The 19,706-nt window shown below is 32.8% G+C and overlaps 1 protein-coding gene across 2 annotated transcripts; it reads right to left on the reverse strand.

The window, feature by feature from the left end:
* Positions 1 to 365: 365 nt before the first annotated feature.
* Positions 366 to 19,015, reverse strand: LOC145789212 (uncharacterized). 2 transcript variants are annotated; one of them, XM_082879379.1, is made up of 9 exons: positions 18,688 to 19,015; positions 15,314 to 15,688; positions 5,340 to 5,723; positions 4,052 to 4,402; positions 3,174 to 3,242; positions 2,934 to 3,005; positions 2,684 to 2,755; positions 2,296 to 2,417; positions 440 to 758 (listed from the first exon to the last, which is right to left on the reverse strand). In XM_082879379.1, exons 1-8 carry the CDS (start codon positions 18,898 to 18,900, stop codon positions 2,397 to 2,399), a joined length of 1,557 nt encoding a protein of 518 aa, XP_082735505.1. In that variant the 5' UTR covers positions 18,901 to 19,015; the 3' UTR covers positions 440 to 758; positions 2,296 to 2,396. The 2 variants fall into 2 exon arrangements, with proteins under 2 accessions (XP_082735506.1, XP_082735505.1); XM_082879380.1 differs by lacking the exon at positions 3,174 to 3,242 and having other exon boundaries at positions 366 to 758.
* Between the last annotated feature and the right edge of the window lie 691 nt (positions 19,016 to 19,706).

The following is a 19,706-nucleotide window of genomic DNA, read 5'->3' on the forward strand; positions in this document are numbered from 1 at the left end:
AAATCATAATTATTGTACAATTTTTGTAAAGACAAATTTATGAAATCATGTAATTATAATTATTCGATCAATTTAACTTTTTTCATGAATGATCTATGTACATGGAAGTACTAATTAATCGAATCGAATTTTCTTAACCAATCCTGTTATGATCGTAAAAACAAAATTAGACAGATACAATCAAAACGCAAATGGGACATAAATAGCTCTCATAATATTTCCCATGCAATGCATTCCAAGATTGTGTTTAGATTATGAATTTGAATCGAAATTTGAAAAGTGAAAGAGAAAATATGAGTAAAATGTAAATGAAATATAGTTCCATTCTACCTATATTTCATTGCCATTTTTTTGTTTTCTTTTACAAAATTCATAATTCAAATACAACCAAAATGTATATCTCTTAATAATTAGCATACCAAGCATTCAAAATCATATACACAAATCCTCTCACAAATCGTATACTAAATTAACACACAATCACATAGATATCATTACAGTTGTAGGTAGCTAAATAGTTTTTCAAGTTTAATGCACACTCAAGAAGCTGTTCATAAACAATGGAATGTGAAATCAAGCTCACAATGGAAGCTATAAAACCAAACGATTGTGGTTAAAAATATATACAAATGACAAATATTAGAAAACATTCACCTTTCTTATTGGCCAAATAGAGAAACTAGCAAATTTTTGCACGAGGTAGTCTAGCGTTCTACACTCCCCAGCAAATTTGTGCTTGCCCATAACTTCAATGCAAACTGTTGATGGTGTAAATGTACAACAAAATATGAATTTTCCTCTCATCAAATACGTGCAGGATGCATGGAGATTCATAATCGGAGAAAAAAAATGTCTTTAATTTTAATCATTTAAGAAAACATAAAGTGTGACTCACTAAAAGTATATTCATTTGTTGGTCTCTTTGTTAATCTATACTATTATAAAGTGAACACTTCTTATGGTGTCCTGAAGCTTTACTCATGTGGCAGTGTTTTTTATTTTTTTGAAAAAAGTTAAACAAAGAGATGGGTAAGGTTTGAACCCATGACTATGGGTTTAAGTATGAGGACTCATACCACTTAAGCTAAGTACACATTATAATATTAATTTCATTATTATTTTCTTTTATTCCTATTTATTTAAGTACACATTATAATATTAATTTCATTTTTATTTTCTTTTATTCCTATTTATTTAAATTGCACACGCATCGCGTGTGCGCGGCCGCTAGTTTTATTAAAAGTGTGACCCACATTATCAGTGGCGGAGCCAGTATTTATTGTTAGTGGAATCAATTAAAAATCAAAATACATTACACAAGTATTAACTTATTATAAAAAAAAAATAAAAATGTAAAAAGCTAGAAATATCTCATTTTGTTTTTGATTTTGATCTATGTTTTGAATATGAATCATATTTTAGAGAGAAAAAAAATTCAATACTTTTTTATGTTAAAAGTTGGCATTCTCTTAAAATAATATAATTTAGTAGTGTCATTTTAATGAAATTTTAAAATATCACTTAATTTTTTAAATTTATCTCATGAAATTACAAAGTGTTAATTAAAATATTGAATTAACATCAATTATGTCTAACATTTAAGTCGGTTCAACTGAGCCCATTGATTACAATGTAGCTACGCCAATGCCCATTATGTTAACACATTCTTCATAATTTTACAACTTTACGATGTTGTGGGTGTTTGGATTTTTTTTGGCTTTTTGTTAGCTTATTTTCATTTTTAGTGAATTTTTTTTTTCAAAAAAAAATTAGATTGATTAGAAATTAGTACAAACATGTTTGGATCATATTTGTCTGAAAAATATGGATGGTCTATTTTTTGCAAAATTACACTTGTAATCCATTTTTTTAGAGACAAATTCAATTGATGCATGTGACTATCAATATCAAATCAACCTAATTTTTTTTCATGAATAATTTAATCTAAAGACACTAAAAGTTGAATAGTTCGAATTACTAATGTAGACTGAAAATGAGCCCACAATATACCAAATTGTACCCTCCCGTCCAAAAAGTGGATTGGATGGAAACCAACTCCATCAATAATAATAAGACTAATGCTACCGTCAAAGAAATCAAACACACAAATATATTCACACAAACAAAAAACAAAAAAAATGCAGTTATGATCTAACATTTGTATTGTAAATCCTACACTTAAAATGAATCTAAGCTACACATTTTTTTTCTTGATTTTATTTATTTATTTATTTTGTGCTTTGTTTCTTAGTCAGTAACATGCCTCGTAATAATAGTGAAGGATGATCAACTTACTTTACTGTTTGCCGCATGCCATTTAACCATCAGTCATAGACGTAGTCAAAGGTTGGAGAAATGTTTGTTTGCCCTTCTCAGTTTCTTTATCATCATCATTTTCATTCATAATTGCGGAATTCCTAAATAAAATGAAAGCCGCATACAAGAAAACAAAAATATATAGCAAGTTAGTTTCATATTATTCCAAGATTTTATTTTATTTTTTTAAATTGTCACATAAAATAAAGTAATTCACCATGAATCTGGATGCGGAAGAAATTATACAAATTAAAATTCGTAACATTTCAAAAAAAAAAAAATTTGTCACATAAAATAAAGAAATTCACCATGAATCTGGATGCGGAAGAAATTATACAAATTAAAATTCGTAACATTTCATGGTTACCTTTCCTTTCAAACGTCGTCGTTTGTCTTGCTCAGTTTCCTTATCATCATTTTCATTCATAATTTCACATTCCTAAATAAAAGGAAAGTGGCATACAAGGAAGTAAAAATATATAAGATTAGTTTCATATTATTCCAAGATTAAAAAAAAAAAAAATGTCAAATGAAAAAAAAAAAAAAACCACCATAAATAATAAATATGGCTGAGGAAGAAATTATGCGAATTAGAATTCATAACATTGCATGATTACCTTTCCTTTTAGAAGTCGTTGTTTGTCCTGCTCGATTTCCTTATCATCATTTTCATTCATAATTGCACATTCCTAAATAAAAGGAAAATGATGTACAAGGAAATAAAATAATATAAGAAGTTCAGTTTCATATTATTCCAAGATTTAAAAAAAAAATGTCAAACGAAAAAAAGTAATTCACCATAAATCTGGTTGAGGAAGAAATTCTACAAATTAGAATTCATAATTTTTCACGGTTACCTTTCCTTTCAAAAGTCGTTGCTGTAAATATTGATCGAGACAGAGATTGTTCAACTTTGGGAGTGCAACCTGTCAAAATTTATTTTGTCATATTGTTTAGTAACTTAATGAAGCAGGATAATTTACTGATTGGAATTGAACCTCAATGACGATGGTGATTCATGTTTTGTGATATTAGGCGAGCCAAAATTCCACTTCATCACCAATGGATCAAGGGACGGCATGTGTGGGATGTACTATCCATTTAATACAAGAAAAAGAGTATACATAATATTTTTTTAATTCTATTTTCTTACTCTAGACATAAGACAACAGGGGTGATTATTGAGTATTCCGGGAGTATGGTCACGTTGTGTTCCATGATATTATGATTGATGGAGAATGTGGAGTATTATAATTAATTTTGTGTTGGGTGATTGAAGAATAAGACAGGAAATGGTGAATGATGATTGATGAATGAATATGGACGCGTGGTACTCCGGGATACCTAATAATTTTCTCCACACTAGTACCCACATTAATAAATGACATGAGATTCATTGAAGTGTGAAAATAGGATAACAAATAAGATTATAGGCAATATTTTTTAGTATGATTGTGGACAGAATTATTTTCTATTATAGGAAGAATAAAAAAAATGTATGAGCTTTGCTAAGCGTAAAATTGGAAACGGTGAGGAAAAAGTCCACTCGAAGTTTTGACAAATGACATTTTGTTGAGACTTTAGTTGATAAGTATGAGATAATTTGGGATTGTTTAATAATTTTCCAGTAATCTGTAATTGGTATTGTATGAGTGATTGGGTGGAATAATAGGATTGGTCTATCAAAAAACATAGCACAACTATAAAAAAGAGTTAGAGGACATTCAGTTCATACCTGGTGGTTGAGGAAGGGTTGTGAGTAGAAAGTTTTGAGGTTGTCCAAACTTTTAAGATTCAATGTAGTTAGTTCAGGGAACAAGATGGTATTTTCATCAACATCTTTTTCTTTTCCCTCTTCCTCTGAGACAATCGCTAACATCTTTAGACAACTATAAACATTGAGTACTTCCAGATTTCGTAACTGTGGAAGCAAATAAGACGGAACAACATTCACCAGTTTTTCACAATCCTCGATCATCATACGCTTCAAAAAACAAAACGACTCTCTTGAGTGCAATTTATCCCATATTTTTGTTATGTTTCGTACTCTGTTTATGAACAAATCCTCCAAATCAGGGAATACAACCTGCGAGTTTTAGTACATTATTGTTAAACCAATATTTACAAACTCCCAGATATCACTATTGAACAACATTAATTTAAAAGGGAAAAGAAAAAGGTCAAGCTATGAGAGATTACAATTTTGTTGTAATGTAATTCCTCCATTATAAACCGAAAAAAAATCACGTATAAAATTAGAGAATCAAATTAAAATTCAAACAAAATATAGGACCACCAGTGCAATATAATTTATTTATTACACTGGTACCTATAGTTTGTTTGAATTTTACCTTAATCTCTCTGGTTTTGCACATGATGTTTTTCCGTTCAAAATTTGGCAAGTGTAATTTCATTTTGGCCCCATGTGTGCAACTCATTCACAGAAAAAAATTTAGATTGTTTCGTTGATCCTAATCACATGATTTTATTATGTCTTCAAAAAAATTAAAAGGTTTATTTTTAAAAACATATTATTATTCATTTTTTTAAAAAAAATATATTAAAATTTTGTAGCTATAATCAGTAGATAAAATCTCTAATTTTTCGTTTGGAAATAGTTATTTTAGTGACTTTTTTTATTTTTTAGCTAAAATATGAGGCAAAAAAATTAGAATGCTTGGAATGAATTTTTTACTTTTTGGGAGAATATGTAGAAAAAGTAAAGAGAAAAGAAAATCTTTAAATTTTTAGTATACGATGTTGCATTTTTAGTTTTTTTTTTTTTTTTTTTTTGTGTGTGATTTTTTGACTTTTAAATTAAAATATTGAGTTGCCAAGACTATAAATACCAGAGTAGGACCCATGATGACCCCACAGTGTGGTACAATCCACTTACGTATAATATTAGGACTTGTATCAAGTACAGATTTAAACTCAAAACAAATATTTTCATTGGAATAGAAATCCTTTTTCTTGTGCTTTCTGATGGCCATGGTTAATTGAAAGAGTTAGGACATCTGTACCTGATCATTAAACAATGGTTGTGCTTCCGAACTTGTAGAGCTGCTGCAAAAACTTTTGAGGTTATACAATTTGTCAATTGACAGAGAACTTAGTTTAGGAAAACAAATGATATCGCCATTGCCCATTGCATATGCTTTCTTCAAGACTATCACTTCCATCTCTGGACAACCTTTTACATAAATTGATTTTAGATTTTTTAACGTTGGAAACATACTCGAGGGAATTACATTCACCAGTTTGTCACACCAAGTGGCATTCACGACAGCCAATTTTTCGAAGGATTGTGCGTCTGTTTTTGGAACTGGAAGTAATTGCTTCCCCCAAATCTCTGTTATGTTAGGCAAGTTGCAAATGTGCAATTCCTCCAAGGCAGCGAAAGCAGCCTGCAAAGTAGTTCACGAATCACAGCACATTTCATTAGTGTTTGTTCCAAATCGATTCACTCCTCAGGTGAAGTCAGTATTTCTCCAACAACCGCTACATCATGAATTAACCAGTTGGTGTGGATGTGCAAATGATAGGCAACACTAACTAAATACTGTGTTGCCTAAAAACTGTTCTAGAATTCGTCTAGACAAGAATGACACGACAGAGGCCACTTTGCAAATAAAAGGCACCTTGATGGTTTCTTTTTAACTGATGGTCCCATAACTATGGAAAATTGTATTTCCATACATCTATTTACCTCAGTGTACACACTTGATGAAACATTAAAATAATTACAATTATATCCTAAAATAAAATGACCATAATTCAAATTTTCTCTATACACATCTTTTTTTTAAAAAAAAAAAAAAATCTCAATACACATCTTTTGAGTAAAAAAAGTAAACCCTAAAAAAAAATTCGAAATAAATGTATGCACTAAGAAATAATTATAATTTTCTCTCCATTTTTTTGAACTTCGAAGAAATTTTGTATAACCATTCATGGAATGCGTAATGCAAATACAGTGTTGTTTCAATTAAAAAAGCACTGACAGATTGAATTGTGGACAACTTTGAAATAGAAGAGCAACACATAAAGTTTCACTCTTTCTCTCTATCATGAAGGGACTGTTGATTGATTGGGTTTAGAGGAATTCTTAATTGCTTCTGGAAAGTTGTAGAATACTGCTCCTACATATCAGACCATATCAGACCTGGATTGCATGTGATAATAGATACACTGGTGGGAGTGACAGGTGGGTTGTCCCAGTATTCGGGCCATACCCGATGTATCTAGGGTTTATTTGTGAACAACTCGTTGCCTCTAATGGAATTGTCAATGGTATTCATTGTTTTTTCATAGAATTGTCAATGGGTCATTTTGAAACATCATGTATGTGGAAAGAGGGCTTTCAACCGAAATGGGTAAAGGTGTGGAAGGAAGGTTTAGGTGGTGTGCGTATAATGATATGAGTTAGGGTATAATTGAAACATCAAGTGTAAAAGAATAATCAATAACCAAATTAATAAATGTGTGCACTAAGAAATGATGTGCAAATGAGGTAAGTAGGTATGTGTAAATAGAATTTCCTCTAATATGAGAGTGTGCATACATTTTTTTAATTAAATGGGTATATTTGGAATGTGGGGTGTGTGGACTGAAATAAATATCTAATAATCAAATTACTAAGTATGTGGAGTAAGAAAGAATGTGTACAAAGACAATATGATGTGTGGAAATAGAATTTCCCCATAACTATGAGCATCTCTATTGCTAAAATGCTAAAATGGATAGTCAAAGCCAAATTTTGACATTGCTACAATGTCAAAATGCCAAATGTTAGCAAGAATAAATTGCATTGACACCCCCTAAGGTTTTTCTCTAATACATTAGTACCCTTGTGGTTCTACAAATTGCATCTCCTCCTAGAGATTTATAGTCACATTAGAAAAGTCCTACTTTGTTAATGACCGTTGAGTCAACTAACATATTTTGCTTATGTCATCAATTATTATTTTGAAAATGCCATGTTTACACCTAAAAACCCCACGTTACAGCCTTCTGCCTTTAAAATCGAGCATAGCAATACATATTTCCACAATCAATTTCTTTCTCATCTCTTCTTCACCATCTTCTCACAATCATCGCATATTCATATAAAATCTTCATCAAGGTGTCTCTCTCTTGCAATCTTATTCCATGGTATTTACATGAGATTCCTCTTTTTTATTCTTAAACAAGTCCCTGAGAGGGTTGTACGTAGTATATAGCAAATCACAAACCTGGACAACGGTCTTAACCCTTCAACTACACAAAATGAGTTTACCAAGTTTGGTCCGTAATACTCTTGATGTCCTTGGACACTGGTAGGCATTTTCATTCCCAAAGAACATAGCACGTCTGATAATGTTGGCATGATTTGGGTGGACATTGGTGGATGTGGTGGAGATAGACATTGGTGTTGTGGTGGGGATCTGGTCAATGGTTGTGGTAGTGACAAACATGGATGGTGGGGTGGGGTGGGGTGGGGTGGTAATGGATTTGGTAGCAGTGACACAAATGGGATAGGTTTCGGTTGGTTATGGTGAATGGTATAAAGGATGGGTGATTATTGGGTACTCTCAGAGCACGATCATGTGGTGCTCCATTGTATTTTGATTGGTGGAGAAGTGGGGTATTATGATTTTGTATTCTGTGATTAAGGAACATGAGAGGACATGATGAATAATGATTAATAAAGGAGTATGAACACGTGATACTCCAAGAGTATCTAATAATTTTCCGTGAAGGATAAGGATGAGAGAGTGGGTTGGGAAAGAAGATTATGCTATTAGATTGGGATAATTAGGTAATTTTATTTTAGAGTGTGAGGCTAATAAGGTAATTGTAGATTTTATGTTGACTCAAGTCACAAATTAGACACTTACAGGGATTGTAGCGTACTTTATGCAAGGTAGAGGGGAGATCTATCTTAAATTTAAACTTCGAGAGGTGTTAATATAATTTAGAAGAAATATCACATTAGGGGAATGTTAAAAAAATAATTAAAAATCAATAAGAAACTTTATAAATAGTAATCGTAATTAAATTTGTAAATCTTTTCATGAATTTGTATAATTTTTTTTTTTTTTGACATTACTGGGATGTAATAACCCCTATAATTTATCCTTTTACCAAGGTTGTTTTAATAGTCTACTGCCCATTTTCTTTTATTTTTTTCACAAGAAGTAGGAGTATAATCGGTTCGGAACGATCGGTGTTTAGATGAAATTTACACCAAAATGATAATGTTGATTCTATTATATTAAGAACCGATACAGACCGAATTTTTTCCTAAACCACTCCAAACAGCACCAATTCAAATGGTTCGGCTCGGTGCAATTTTCGGTTTACGACCTTTCAAATTTAAATTACTTCTCAAATTTGTAGTATAGTAAATAATTTATATAAAAATATTGAATTAGCCATTTATATATTACTTCAATATCCAATCCAACCATTCACAAAAATACAAACAAAAGAATTAATAAATAGTAAGTATTTAAGCTTTTATTGAAGTAGAATTAGAAATAAAATATATTCTGAAAACCAAAGTCTTGACACCAAAGTAAAACCAAAGTTTAAAATCATCATCACAAAAGACTAAATCAAGAGTCTATCACATAGAGTAAAACAAAAAATTGAAAATGACATAAACATCTAATATAACTATATAGGTATAGTAGTAGCAAAACTTTACTCAAGCACATATGATTGGCAAACTAATAACTTATCACATTGCCAATATCTATTGTCAAACTTGAAATATTTAAGAAAAAAATAAACAATTAAGTGAATCAACTAAACTTTGTACTCAACCAATTTCATTATATATTTAATATATATTATGCTTAATTTGTGAAACTTTCAGTTAGTTTCGGTTTAATTTGGTGCATAAAATTAATTTTAAAAACTACACAGACCGATTCATATTAAAAAATTGACCAAATATAGCCGGTTTGGTTTGGTTCAACCGGTTTGGTCGATTTTTTCTATTTTTCTTACATCATTAACAAGAAGTAACGTCAAAATGCCATATGTGAATCTCATTATGAAAGGAAAAAAGAGAAGCTCTAGTTACAATTATTTGTTTTTTTGTTTTTTTGTTTTTTGTTTTTTTTTTTTTTTTTTTTTTTTTTACCTCAGTGAATTTCATTTAGAAATTTTCATTTTCTTACAAAAAATATATTTCAGATACTTCAATACTGAAAATAATAAGAATAATAAATAATTGACATAACGATTGGTTCTACAGTACTTTTATATTATGAGTTTAGACCACCATTTCATCTGCTTATCTGCAAGACCACCATTTTTATTTTTTTTTTTGGGTGCTTTGTGTTGCTTTCATTTTGCTCTTATTCATAGATCAAACAGATACAAGGACAGAGGGGTTTGTGATGGGTAATTACCGGTTCAGATTATCAAATATAATATATCAGTTAATGCCTAGTTTTACAAGCTCAAAGATTGGGAAACCATAAACAAAAACATCAATTATGCACAAAAAAAAAAAAAAAAAAGATCCACTCAAATCATCATATCACCTACATGTTAAGGATGAGGAGCCCACTAGTGCAAGTGCATCAGCACCATCTTCTCATGCATCAGCATCAGATGCAATCACAGCTCTCCATGGATGCTCAACTGTTTCCGTAACCACTGGAAAGTAGTTAGACGTCATTAGGAGTAGTTAGACTTTCAGTTACATATCTTTCAGTTACATATCTCTTGTATAAATATACTCTGTAATTCAGATATTTCTTTAATGAGAATTGTGATCAAAATTTCATCATGGTATCAGAGCAAGTCTAAAGCTCTCACGAGCACAACTCTGGGCCATCCATGGTTGCTTCTGATTCATCTTCTTCTTCTTCTTTATCATCTAATCTCAGTCTGTTGATGTCTAATCTCAATTCACTCATTACAGTGAAACTTGATTCTACAAATTTTTTAATCTGGCGCAGTCAGTTTCAAAATGTTCTGCGAGCAACTGAGTTGTTTGATTTTGCAACTGGTTTAGTTCCTTGTCCACCATTGCAGATCAAAGATTCCAATGGTGTTGAAGTGTTCAATCCAGCTCGAGCACAGTGGAACAAAACAGATGCTCATCTCCTAAGCTGTATAACAGCTACACTTACACCTCCGATTTTTTCCTCTGTTCTTCATTTGCACCATAGCTTTGAGGTTTGGAATGCTCTCTGTCAAAGATTCACAGTGTTATCTAGATCTCATATTCATGAATTGAAGAATCGTTTGAATCATCTGACAAAAGATTCATTGACCATGCATGAGTATTTGACTCAGATCAAAGATCTTTCTGATCAATTAACTTTGGCTTCTTCACCGGTTGATGAAGAAGATCTGGTACTTCTCACTCTCAATGGCTTACCAAATGAATTTGATGCTCTCAAAACCACCATTCGAGCACGTATTGAGCCTATTTCTATGGCAGAGTTAACCTCTCTCTTAAATTCTGAATCAATTCACATTACAGCTAAACAGAGAAAGTTGCAGTCTCATGAACCTTCAGTTGCCTATACTGCACATGCACAACGTGGTTCATTTAGTTCTGCTTCTAGAGGAGGACGCTCGTCTCTTCGCGGTTCCAGAAGTGGTTTTAGAGGTGGTCTTCGTGCTGGTAGTACTCGATCTACTTCTCGTGGTGGCCGAGGTCAATATTCCTCCTACAACTTAACTTGTCAAATCTGTGGGAAAAACAACCACACTGCCATTGACTGTTGGCATTGACTGGATCCTACCTTTCATCCATCATTTTCCTCTAATTTTGCTTCATCATCTGCTTCAGCATCTCCTTCATCTGGCTATCCTTCTCCTCAAGCCTTTGTGACTTCCACTCCATCTACTGTTTCAGCTGATTCTTCTCCCTGGTACCTTGATTCTGCAGCTTCTGATCATATTACTAATGATCTCTCTAATCTTCACATGTATCAGGATTATCATGGCCCTGATCAGATTACTGTAGGTAGTGGTAAGTCCATTCCTATTCATCATACAGGTACAGGCCTACTTCCTACTCCTCATTATTCCTTTAAGCTTAAAAAGCTTTTGCATGCTCCTATCTCTTCCAATCTTCTTTCTGTGCATCAACTTACCAAGGATAATAATTGCACTGTGACATTTGATGACTCTTCCTTTGTGATTCAGGACAAACACTCGAAAGCCATCCTGCACCAGGGCCATAATACTCATGGCTTATATCACTTTCCACATTTGTCATCACCATCTCCTACTGCTGTGCATCCTCTTCCTACATCATCCTCTCATGCTGTTTTTTCTACTACTACTAGTCCTGTCTCTGAAGTTACTTGGCATCACAGATTGGGTCATCCCTCTCAACAAAAATTTGTAGTTTTAAAAAAACACTTGTCTGTTGCTAATACGCACCCTAAGTCTACTGTGTTTTCTTGTAATCATTGCAACATAGCTAAAAGTCATCGACTGCCTTTCAAACTTTCTAATTCTACTGTAAATAAGCCCCTATCTCTTATACATAGTGATGTATGGGGGCCATTTCATTCTTCTTCCTCTTGTTACAAATTCTATGTACTTTTCATTGATGACTATAGTAAGTTTACTTGGCTTTATCCTCTTTGTTATAAAAGTGAAGTGTTTTCCAAATTTTTAGAATTTAAAGCTTATATTGAGACTCAATTTTCCACTAAATTGCAAGTACTTCGAACTGATGGCGGTACTGAATTTGTTAATTCTTCTATGACTCACTTTCTGAAAGCACAAGGAATTGTTCATCAAATATCCTGTCCTTACACTTCCCCTCATAATGGGGTCTCGGAACGCAAACATCGACATATTATTGAGACCACTATTGCTTTGCTTCATCATTCTAGTGTTCCCCTCAAGTTTTGGTTTGATGCCGTCTCTACTGTTACTCATCTCATTAATAGACTCCCTAGTGACACTCTTTTGCATAAGTCACCTTATGAACTTCTTTTTCATGACTTACCTGATTACTCTTTTCTCAGAGTATTTGGGTGTCAATGTTTCCCTTGGTTGAAACCTTATACCACCCATAAGTTGCAACCTAGATCTACTCTCTGTGTTTTTCTTGGTTATCACTCCTCCTATAAAGGTTACAGGTGTTTGGACATGGTCACAGGTAAAGTTCATATCTCTCGACATGTGAGTTTTGATGAAACTATTTTTCCCTTTTCTGCTATTTCTTCAATTTCTGCAGCATCTTCTTTATCCACTCTTCAATCTTTCTTTTGGCCTCCTTCTCCGTTGCCTAACTCTGTTTTCCCAGCTTCTGCATCTGGTTTGTCTCAACAGCTCACGGCTGCTGCCCCACTTCAGCAGTCTTTTGTTGCACCACAGTTTCAACATCCTATGCCTCCAGCCCAGACTTTTGCATCTGTGTCTGCTGCCCCTGCTGTCTCAGCACACCATCCATCTATTTTATCAACTTCTGCCACTTTGCCTCCGCAGATTCCTGCTGCTGCCCCACTTCAGCCATCGTTTGCACCACTTCAGCAGCCTATTGAATCAGCACCACTTCAACAGCCTATTGCATCAGTTCCAGCTGCCTCTGTCCAACCTCCTCCTGCATCAGCTCAGCCTATTCCTGTTCAATCTATTTTTGTTGCATTACCTCCTCTTTCCTCTACTACAAACATTCACCCTATGGTCACCCGTTCCAAGGTTCATGGTCTTATGACATATTCATCTTCATCCTTTGTTGATATTGAACCTTCTACTTATCAACAAGCTCTTGCCTCTCCACATTGGCATGCAGCTATGCTTGATGAGTACAAAGCTTTAATGGCTCAAGGCACCTGGTCTCTGGTTCCTCTTCCAGCTTCTAAACAAGATATTGGTTGTAAATGGGTGTTCCGTATTAAGCGCAACAGTGATGGTTCCATTGCTCGATACAAGGCACGTTTGGTGGCTAAAGGTTTCTTGCAACAAGAAGGTCTCGATTATAATGAAACCTTTAGTCCTGTTGCAAAGCATCCCACAATTCACATTTTGCTCTGCCTTGCTTTGCATCATCACTGGCCCTTAAAGCAGCTCGACATTAGCAATGCCTTCTTACATGGTCACTTGGAGGAAGAAGTTTATATGACACAACCCCCAGGCTTTGTTAGTCCTTCTTCTCCTCACCTTGTATGCAAATTACACAAGGCTATCTATGGATTGAAGCAAGCTCCCCGTGCTTGGTATTCTACTTTTTCCAAGTTTCTTCTTTCTCAGGGATTTCTTAATAGCCACTGTGATAACTCCTTGTTCATCCATAAAACTTCTACTTCGATTACTATTCTTCTTGTATATGTTGATGACATTCTTCTTACTGGTAGTAACCCTTCTCATCTTCAAACTCTTATTCATCATATGCATTCCACTTTTGCTATGAAAGAGTTGGGTGATATTTCCTATTTCTTGGGCATTTCCATTCAATCTCTTGGGGATTCTTATTTCTTATCTCAGCAGAAGTATGCCTCTGATATTCTTGTTAAAGCTGGCATGACTTCTTGTAAACCTTGTTCAACACCTAGCTCCATGAAATCTCCTCTTCACTCTACTGTTGCTCTTCCATTTGCTCAACCGCAGTTATATCGCAGCTTAGTTGGAGCATTGCAATATCTTACACTTACTCGTCCCGATCTTTCCTTAGCTGTTAATCAAGCTTGTCAATACATGCATGCTCCTACTAATGGTCACTTTGCTTTGGTCAAACGAATTCTTCGGTTTGTTAAGGGCTCTCTTTCTCATGGATTGATTTTTCGGCCTAGTTTATTCACCTTACAAGCGTTCTCTGATTCTAACTGGGCTGGGGATCTCTTAGATCGCAAATCTACTTCCGGTTATTGTGTCTATCTTGGTTCCAATATTATCTCTTGGTCTGCAAAGAAACAACCAACTGTCTCTCGATCCAGTACAGAGGCTGAATATCGATCCCTTGCTCAGGCTACGGCCGAATTGAGCTGGTTACAAATGCTTCTCCATGATCTTTCCATTCCTCATCCCTGTTCTCCTATTCTTTGGTGTGACAACTTATCCGCCATTGCCCTTGCTTCTAATCCCGTATTTCATACACGCTCAAAACATATTGAGGTGGACTGTCATTTTATCCGTGAAAAGGTTGCTGGCAATCTTCTTGTTCTCAAGTACATTCCCTCTGCCGAGCAGATTGCTGATATCTTCACTAAGCCTCTGTCAGCCTCTCGGTTTCAGTTGCTTCAGTCCAAGCTTCTGGTCTGCTCTGCTCCCATCAGCTTGAAGGGGGCTGTTAAGGATGAGGAGCCCACTAGTGCAAGTGCATCAGCACCATCTTCTCATGCATCAGCATCAGATGCAATCACAGCTCTCCATGGATGCTCAACTGTTTCCGTAACCACTGGAAAGTAGTTAGACGTCATTAGGAGTAGTTAGACTTTCAGTTACATATCTTTCAGTTACATATCTCTTGTATAAATATACTCTGTAATTCAGATATTTCTTTAATGAGAATTGTGATCAAAATTTCATCATACTGCAAATTCTACCACAACAATCTGAAAAAAGAACCCCAAATACTCTCTCACCAAAGAGGGTCATTTAACCCACTCTTTCCATAGTCCATACCATTGACTACAACTGCTTTATACTACCTCACATTCTACATCAATCTAGCATGTAAACTTTGTGATTTAACACTAATTTTTGTAAATGTACGTACTGGCTGAATTCCTCCCAAAAACACTAAAAATTATAAACTGCAGAGGAGAAAAATTGGTCGCTTCAGTTGTGTAATTGCAGTTTACATTCCTAAAACAATATAGCTGAATCCACTTGTTTGCTAAATCTTTAAAGGATGCATATCTATGAGCAAGAGCAAGATGGATATGGTGTGGGGTCGGATATAGGGATCTGAATGAAAACAGTAATCATACTTTTATTTGTATAAATGCATATGTTTATGTGCACATATATTATTATGTGTTTTCCAATTGCCAAGGTCAACTAAAGAGGGTAAGGACATTCGTACCGGGTGTTTGAAGAAGTGTTGTGCTGCTAGTCTAGAGGTACAGAAACTTTTGAGATTCTCCAGAGATCCAAGTTCTAGAGTCTTTAGTTGAGGAAACAAGATGATATTTTCTTTGGCTTCTGCATGTGCTTTTTCTTCCCCTTTCTCCGATAATATCTCTTCCACCATTGGACAGTATTGTACAGAGAGTTCTGTTAAATTCTTTAATCGTGGGAGCATATTGGATAGAATCACATTCACCAATTTGTCACATCCCTCGATCCTCACCTCTCTTAGTTGACAAAAGGACCCTGTTGGGAGTAATTTCTTGTCCCACACATCTGTTATGTTTGGCAACCAACCAATGGACAATACCCTCAATTCGGGGCATGCAATCTGCAATGTTCATTACATAATTGTTAAATGACACTCCTGAAACATTTATTCCCAGGTCAACATTATCCAATAACATTTACTGCAACACAATAAAAGTAGGAATCACAAAATATTCAAGTAAGATGCAATCTAAAAATCTGACGAACACTCTTCATTTGAATTATATGTTACAACATTAAACATACAAACACACAAACTACACAGAATGAAGCCAGGGAGGCATTGCCTTCTTTCTATGCAATTCCAGTACGGCTGTACACTTGCCACGGTGAATAACAAAGTAGCCAGAGACCATATTGAAACTCAAAATAGTCCTATGCAATTGAATCGAAAAAAGACCCTTCTTAGATGATTGAAAAATAATCAGCTTGCTTGGTTCCATTTTTCCAAAAACACTTTTCAGAAAATTCTACTTTCTTATTTTCCGTATTTTTTTTTTGTTTTTACTGAATTTTTTTTAGTATTTTAAGCAATTTTTTTACTTTTTAGACACACTTAACATAAATACACCTAAAAAGTAAAAAATTGTAAAAAAAATCTTTTAAAAATTCACTAAATACCAAAAATATATATTAAAAAAAAAAACAAGAATTCAGTTCATTTTTTGTATTTCTATGTATTTATTAATTTTTTCAAATATTTTTTCACAAATTTTTTACTTTTTAGATACATCTAAGTAAGGTGCATCTAAAAAAGTAAAAAAAAATGTTTAAAATTTTAAAAATATTCACTAAAAACATAAAAACACAAAAACCAAAAAACTCAATTTTCAAAAAACTTAATTCAGAAAATTCAAACCAAACACACTGAATATTTCTTAAAGAGTTGGGACCTAGTCATTCTAGTGTCATTGGTTATCAACTCCTCTGAAGAACCACTGACTTAAGGGTGTCAACTCCAGAGAAGAATGGTGATCAACTTCTCCATGCTAACTCGCAAAATCAAATGATGAAATAATAATGAAAAAGAAAAATGTTAAATCAGCTGCAGTTTTATACAAATTTCCTTACCGGCAGCGACATACTTGTAAATTAATTATTATAGCAAGTCATATGATTTTGTATATGGCAGATTACACAAACGGTCTCTCTAGTTTGGGACTTATGTTACTTTGGTCCATGACTTTTTATTGTGATACATTTGATCCTGAATTTTGAATCTTACTCCAAATAAGGACAATCAAAGATGTTTCCTTTGCGAACGGTCTATTTCAAGGATAAAGTTATCATACAATTTATTTGGTGTTAGTTAACTTGTGTGTTGTTTCAAATGTAATGGCATTTTTTTAAAAAAATATTTTTTTGGTTATAAAATTCCGTTTGGTTTGGTTTTCACAATCTATTTTTAGAAAAAAAAATTCTAAGAAATTAAAAATTAAATTGGTGAAAACAAATTAAACACGCATCATTTTTATATAATTTTGTCTTTTGGGAGGGTAGAAATAATTTTTCAAAATAATTTTTTTTGATATTTATTTTCATTATATTAGTTTCTATTTTTTCAAAAGTCAAACATGACAACAATTTTGATATCATTATTAAACCAATCCATTAAATCAAAAAATTCAAAACTAAAAATATTTAATATATTAAACATATCGACTACATATTAAAAACCTAATAATCATCTATTACATGATAATCATACAAAAATATATATTTACAGCAAATACAATCATCTATTACATAATAACCATCTAAAAAATAACAAAAACAACCACCCATTACATAATTATTATCCAAACACGAACTAAAAATTAATTTGGTAAAAAAAATAAAAATGTAAAAAATTATCATTTTTATATAATTTTATCTTTGGTGGGTAGAAATAATTTCAAAAAATTCAAAAATAATTTTTTGGCATTTATTTTTGTCAAATTAGCTTATATTTTATCAAATTGACGACTTTGATCTTGAAATGGAGCAACAGTGTCTTCAATTGTCCTTATTTAAAATAAGATTCAAAATTTAGAATCAAATGTATCATAATTGAAAGATCGGGGACTAAAGTGACACAAGTCTCAAACTAGATGAACCATTAATGTAATTCTCCTTTTTGTATAATAATTCTACACAATTTTTCTAGGGAAAATTACAAAATCAAACTCTAGGGTTTGATATTTTTGACAAAATAAATCTTAAGATTTTAATTTTGTTAATTTAAATCTTATTTTTTTTGATTTATTTTCAATCGAAAACATCTTTTATTTTCGTAAAATAAAACCAAAGAAAAAGAGATATTTTAGTCATTAAGTTTAACAAACAAAATATTTTAAACGTTTTATATACACGTATATTTACAACATCTTTGAATAGGGCAGGCAAATAGTGTTATAAACAAACAAAATTCAAAACGCCGGTAATTTACAACTGATGAAGGAGCACATTGGTGTCTACATTTAATGTTGTTATATCGGCCGAAACCAAAAAGTAATATTTCCATTGTAAACTTATAATAGAGTCCAAGTCAATGCTAAAAAATTACAATGTTGAAAATAATATTATGTAATTCATATATATATATATATATATATGTATATAGTAATAGAAGAAAAGAAGGCATACACCATGCGTCGCTCAAGTAATAAAGATTTTTTTTTATCAGACCGGAACTCTTGTGCTGTGTTTGGTTGGGGGATTTGGGAAGGGATTTGGAAAGAGAAAGGGAAAGGGAAAAGGTGTGTGAAACTAGGTGAAATGTAAGTATATTTTATTTACATTTCACCTAACTTTTCCTTTTCCTTTTCCAAATCCCTCCACAAATCCCCCAACCAAACACAGCGTTGGTGTGGAGTCTCAATCTCCTCTCTACATCAATTGTAACTCTGGCCCAATTAAACTCATTTTCCTTTATTTGGATTTGGTTTCAATTCATATATATATATATATATATATAGTTCAAATTCAAACTCAAAAAACTAAATTAGATTGGAATTCTAATATTAATTTTTCTCACGTGCTTTATTTTTTATTTTATTCAAAGCGTCAGGAGATTAGTACCTGATGGTTGAACAAGGTTTGTGCTTCAGATCTTCTAGTCCTCCAAAAAGTTTCAAGGTTCTGTAAATTGTCAAGTCTCACGATCCTTAGCCGAGGGAATACGATGACATCATCATTTTTCTTTTCTTGAGCCATTTCTTTCTCTTTTGCATTCTTCGAGAGTTTTCTCAGATTCTGTAGCCTTGGGAGCATATTGGATTGAACAACATCCATCAGTTTCTCAAAACAGTTGACCTTCGCGACTTTCAGTTCGGAGGGAAATTGCTTGCCCCAAATTTCAGTTATGTTAGGCACCCTAGAAATAAGCAATTCCTCCAAGGCTGGGAAAACAACCTGTACCAGGCATTTCCTTCGTGAAAACAATGATCTACATAAGTCAACATTCTTCAACCACAAACCTTATGCAATGAATATTCAAAAAAAACATTTGAATGGCATACGGGATGTAATAATTTATTTATTTTTTAGTTTTTACTTTGAATTGCGCCTATCGATATATATATAATTAAGAAAAAATTAATACAATCATTAATTTGGTTAGAGTAATGCTGGGATCCCAAATAATCTACCAAATATTTTACCAAACCTCTCACATGGGTGTGAGACTTACACACATGTGGATTTGCGTGAGTCTTATACCTATGTGAGAGATTTGGTAAAATATTTGATAAATTATTTGGGATTCATAGCATTTTTCATTTGGTTATTTCACAATTGTTAGATTTGTAATGGAGAGTAACACAATCCTATATGTATGCATATATACGTACAACAACGACGCAATGAAATTTCTTACTAATTTTTAATATTCAGAATTATCCTTATGCAAAATTGAAAAAATTAAAAAAAATCTATCTATAACGAAGCATGACGATGGAACATTTCCGTACAAAACTAAAAAAAATCTCAATTGTAAAACTTAAAAAATTGCAATGTTCACAGTCTTAAAAAAAAAAAAAAAAAAAAAAAAAAAAAAAAAAAAAAATTATTATTATTATTATATTCTCAATTTTAAAACT

This window comes from Camellia sinensis, chromosome 7, assembly GCF_055761805.1.
Source record: "Camellia sinensis isolate YWXY chromosome 7, ASM5576180v1, whole genome shotgun sequence".
NCBI lineage: Eukaryota > Viridiplantae > Streptophyta > Magnoliopsida > Ericales > Theaceae > Camellia > Camellia sinensis.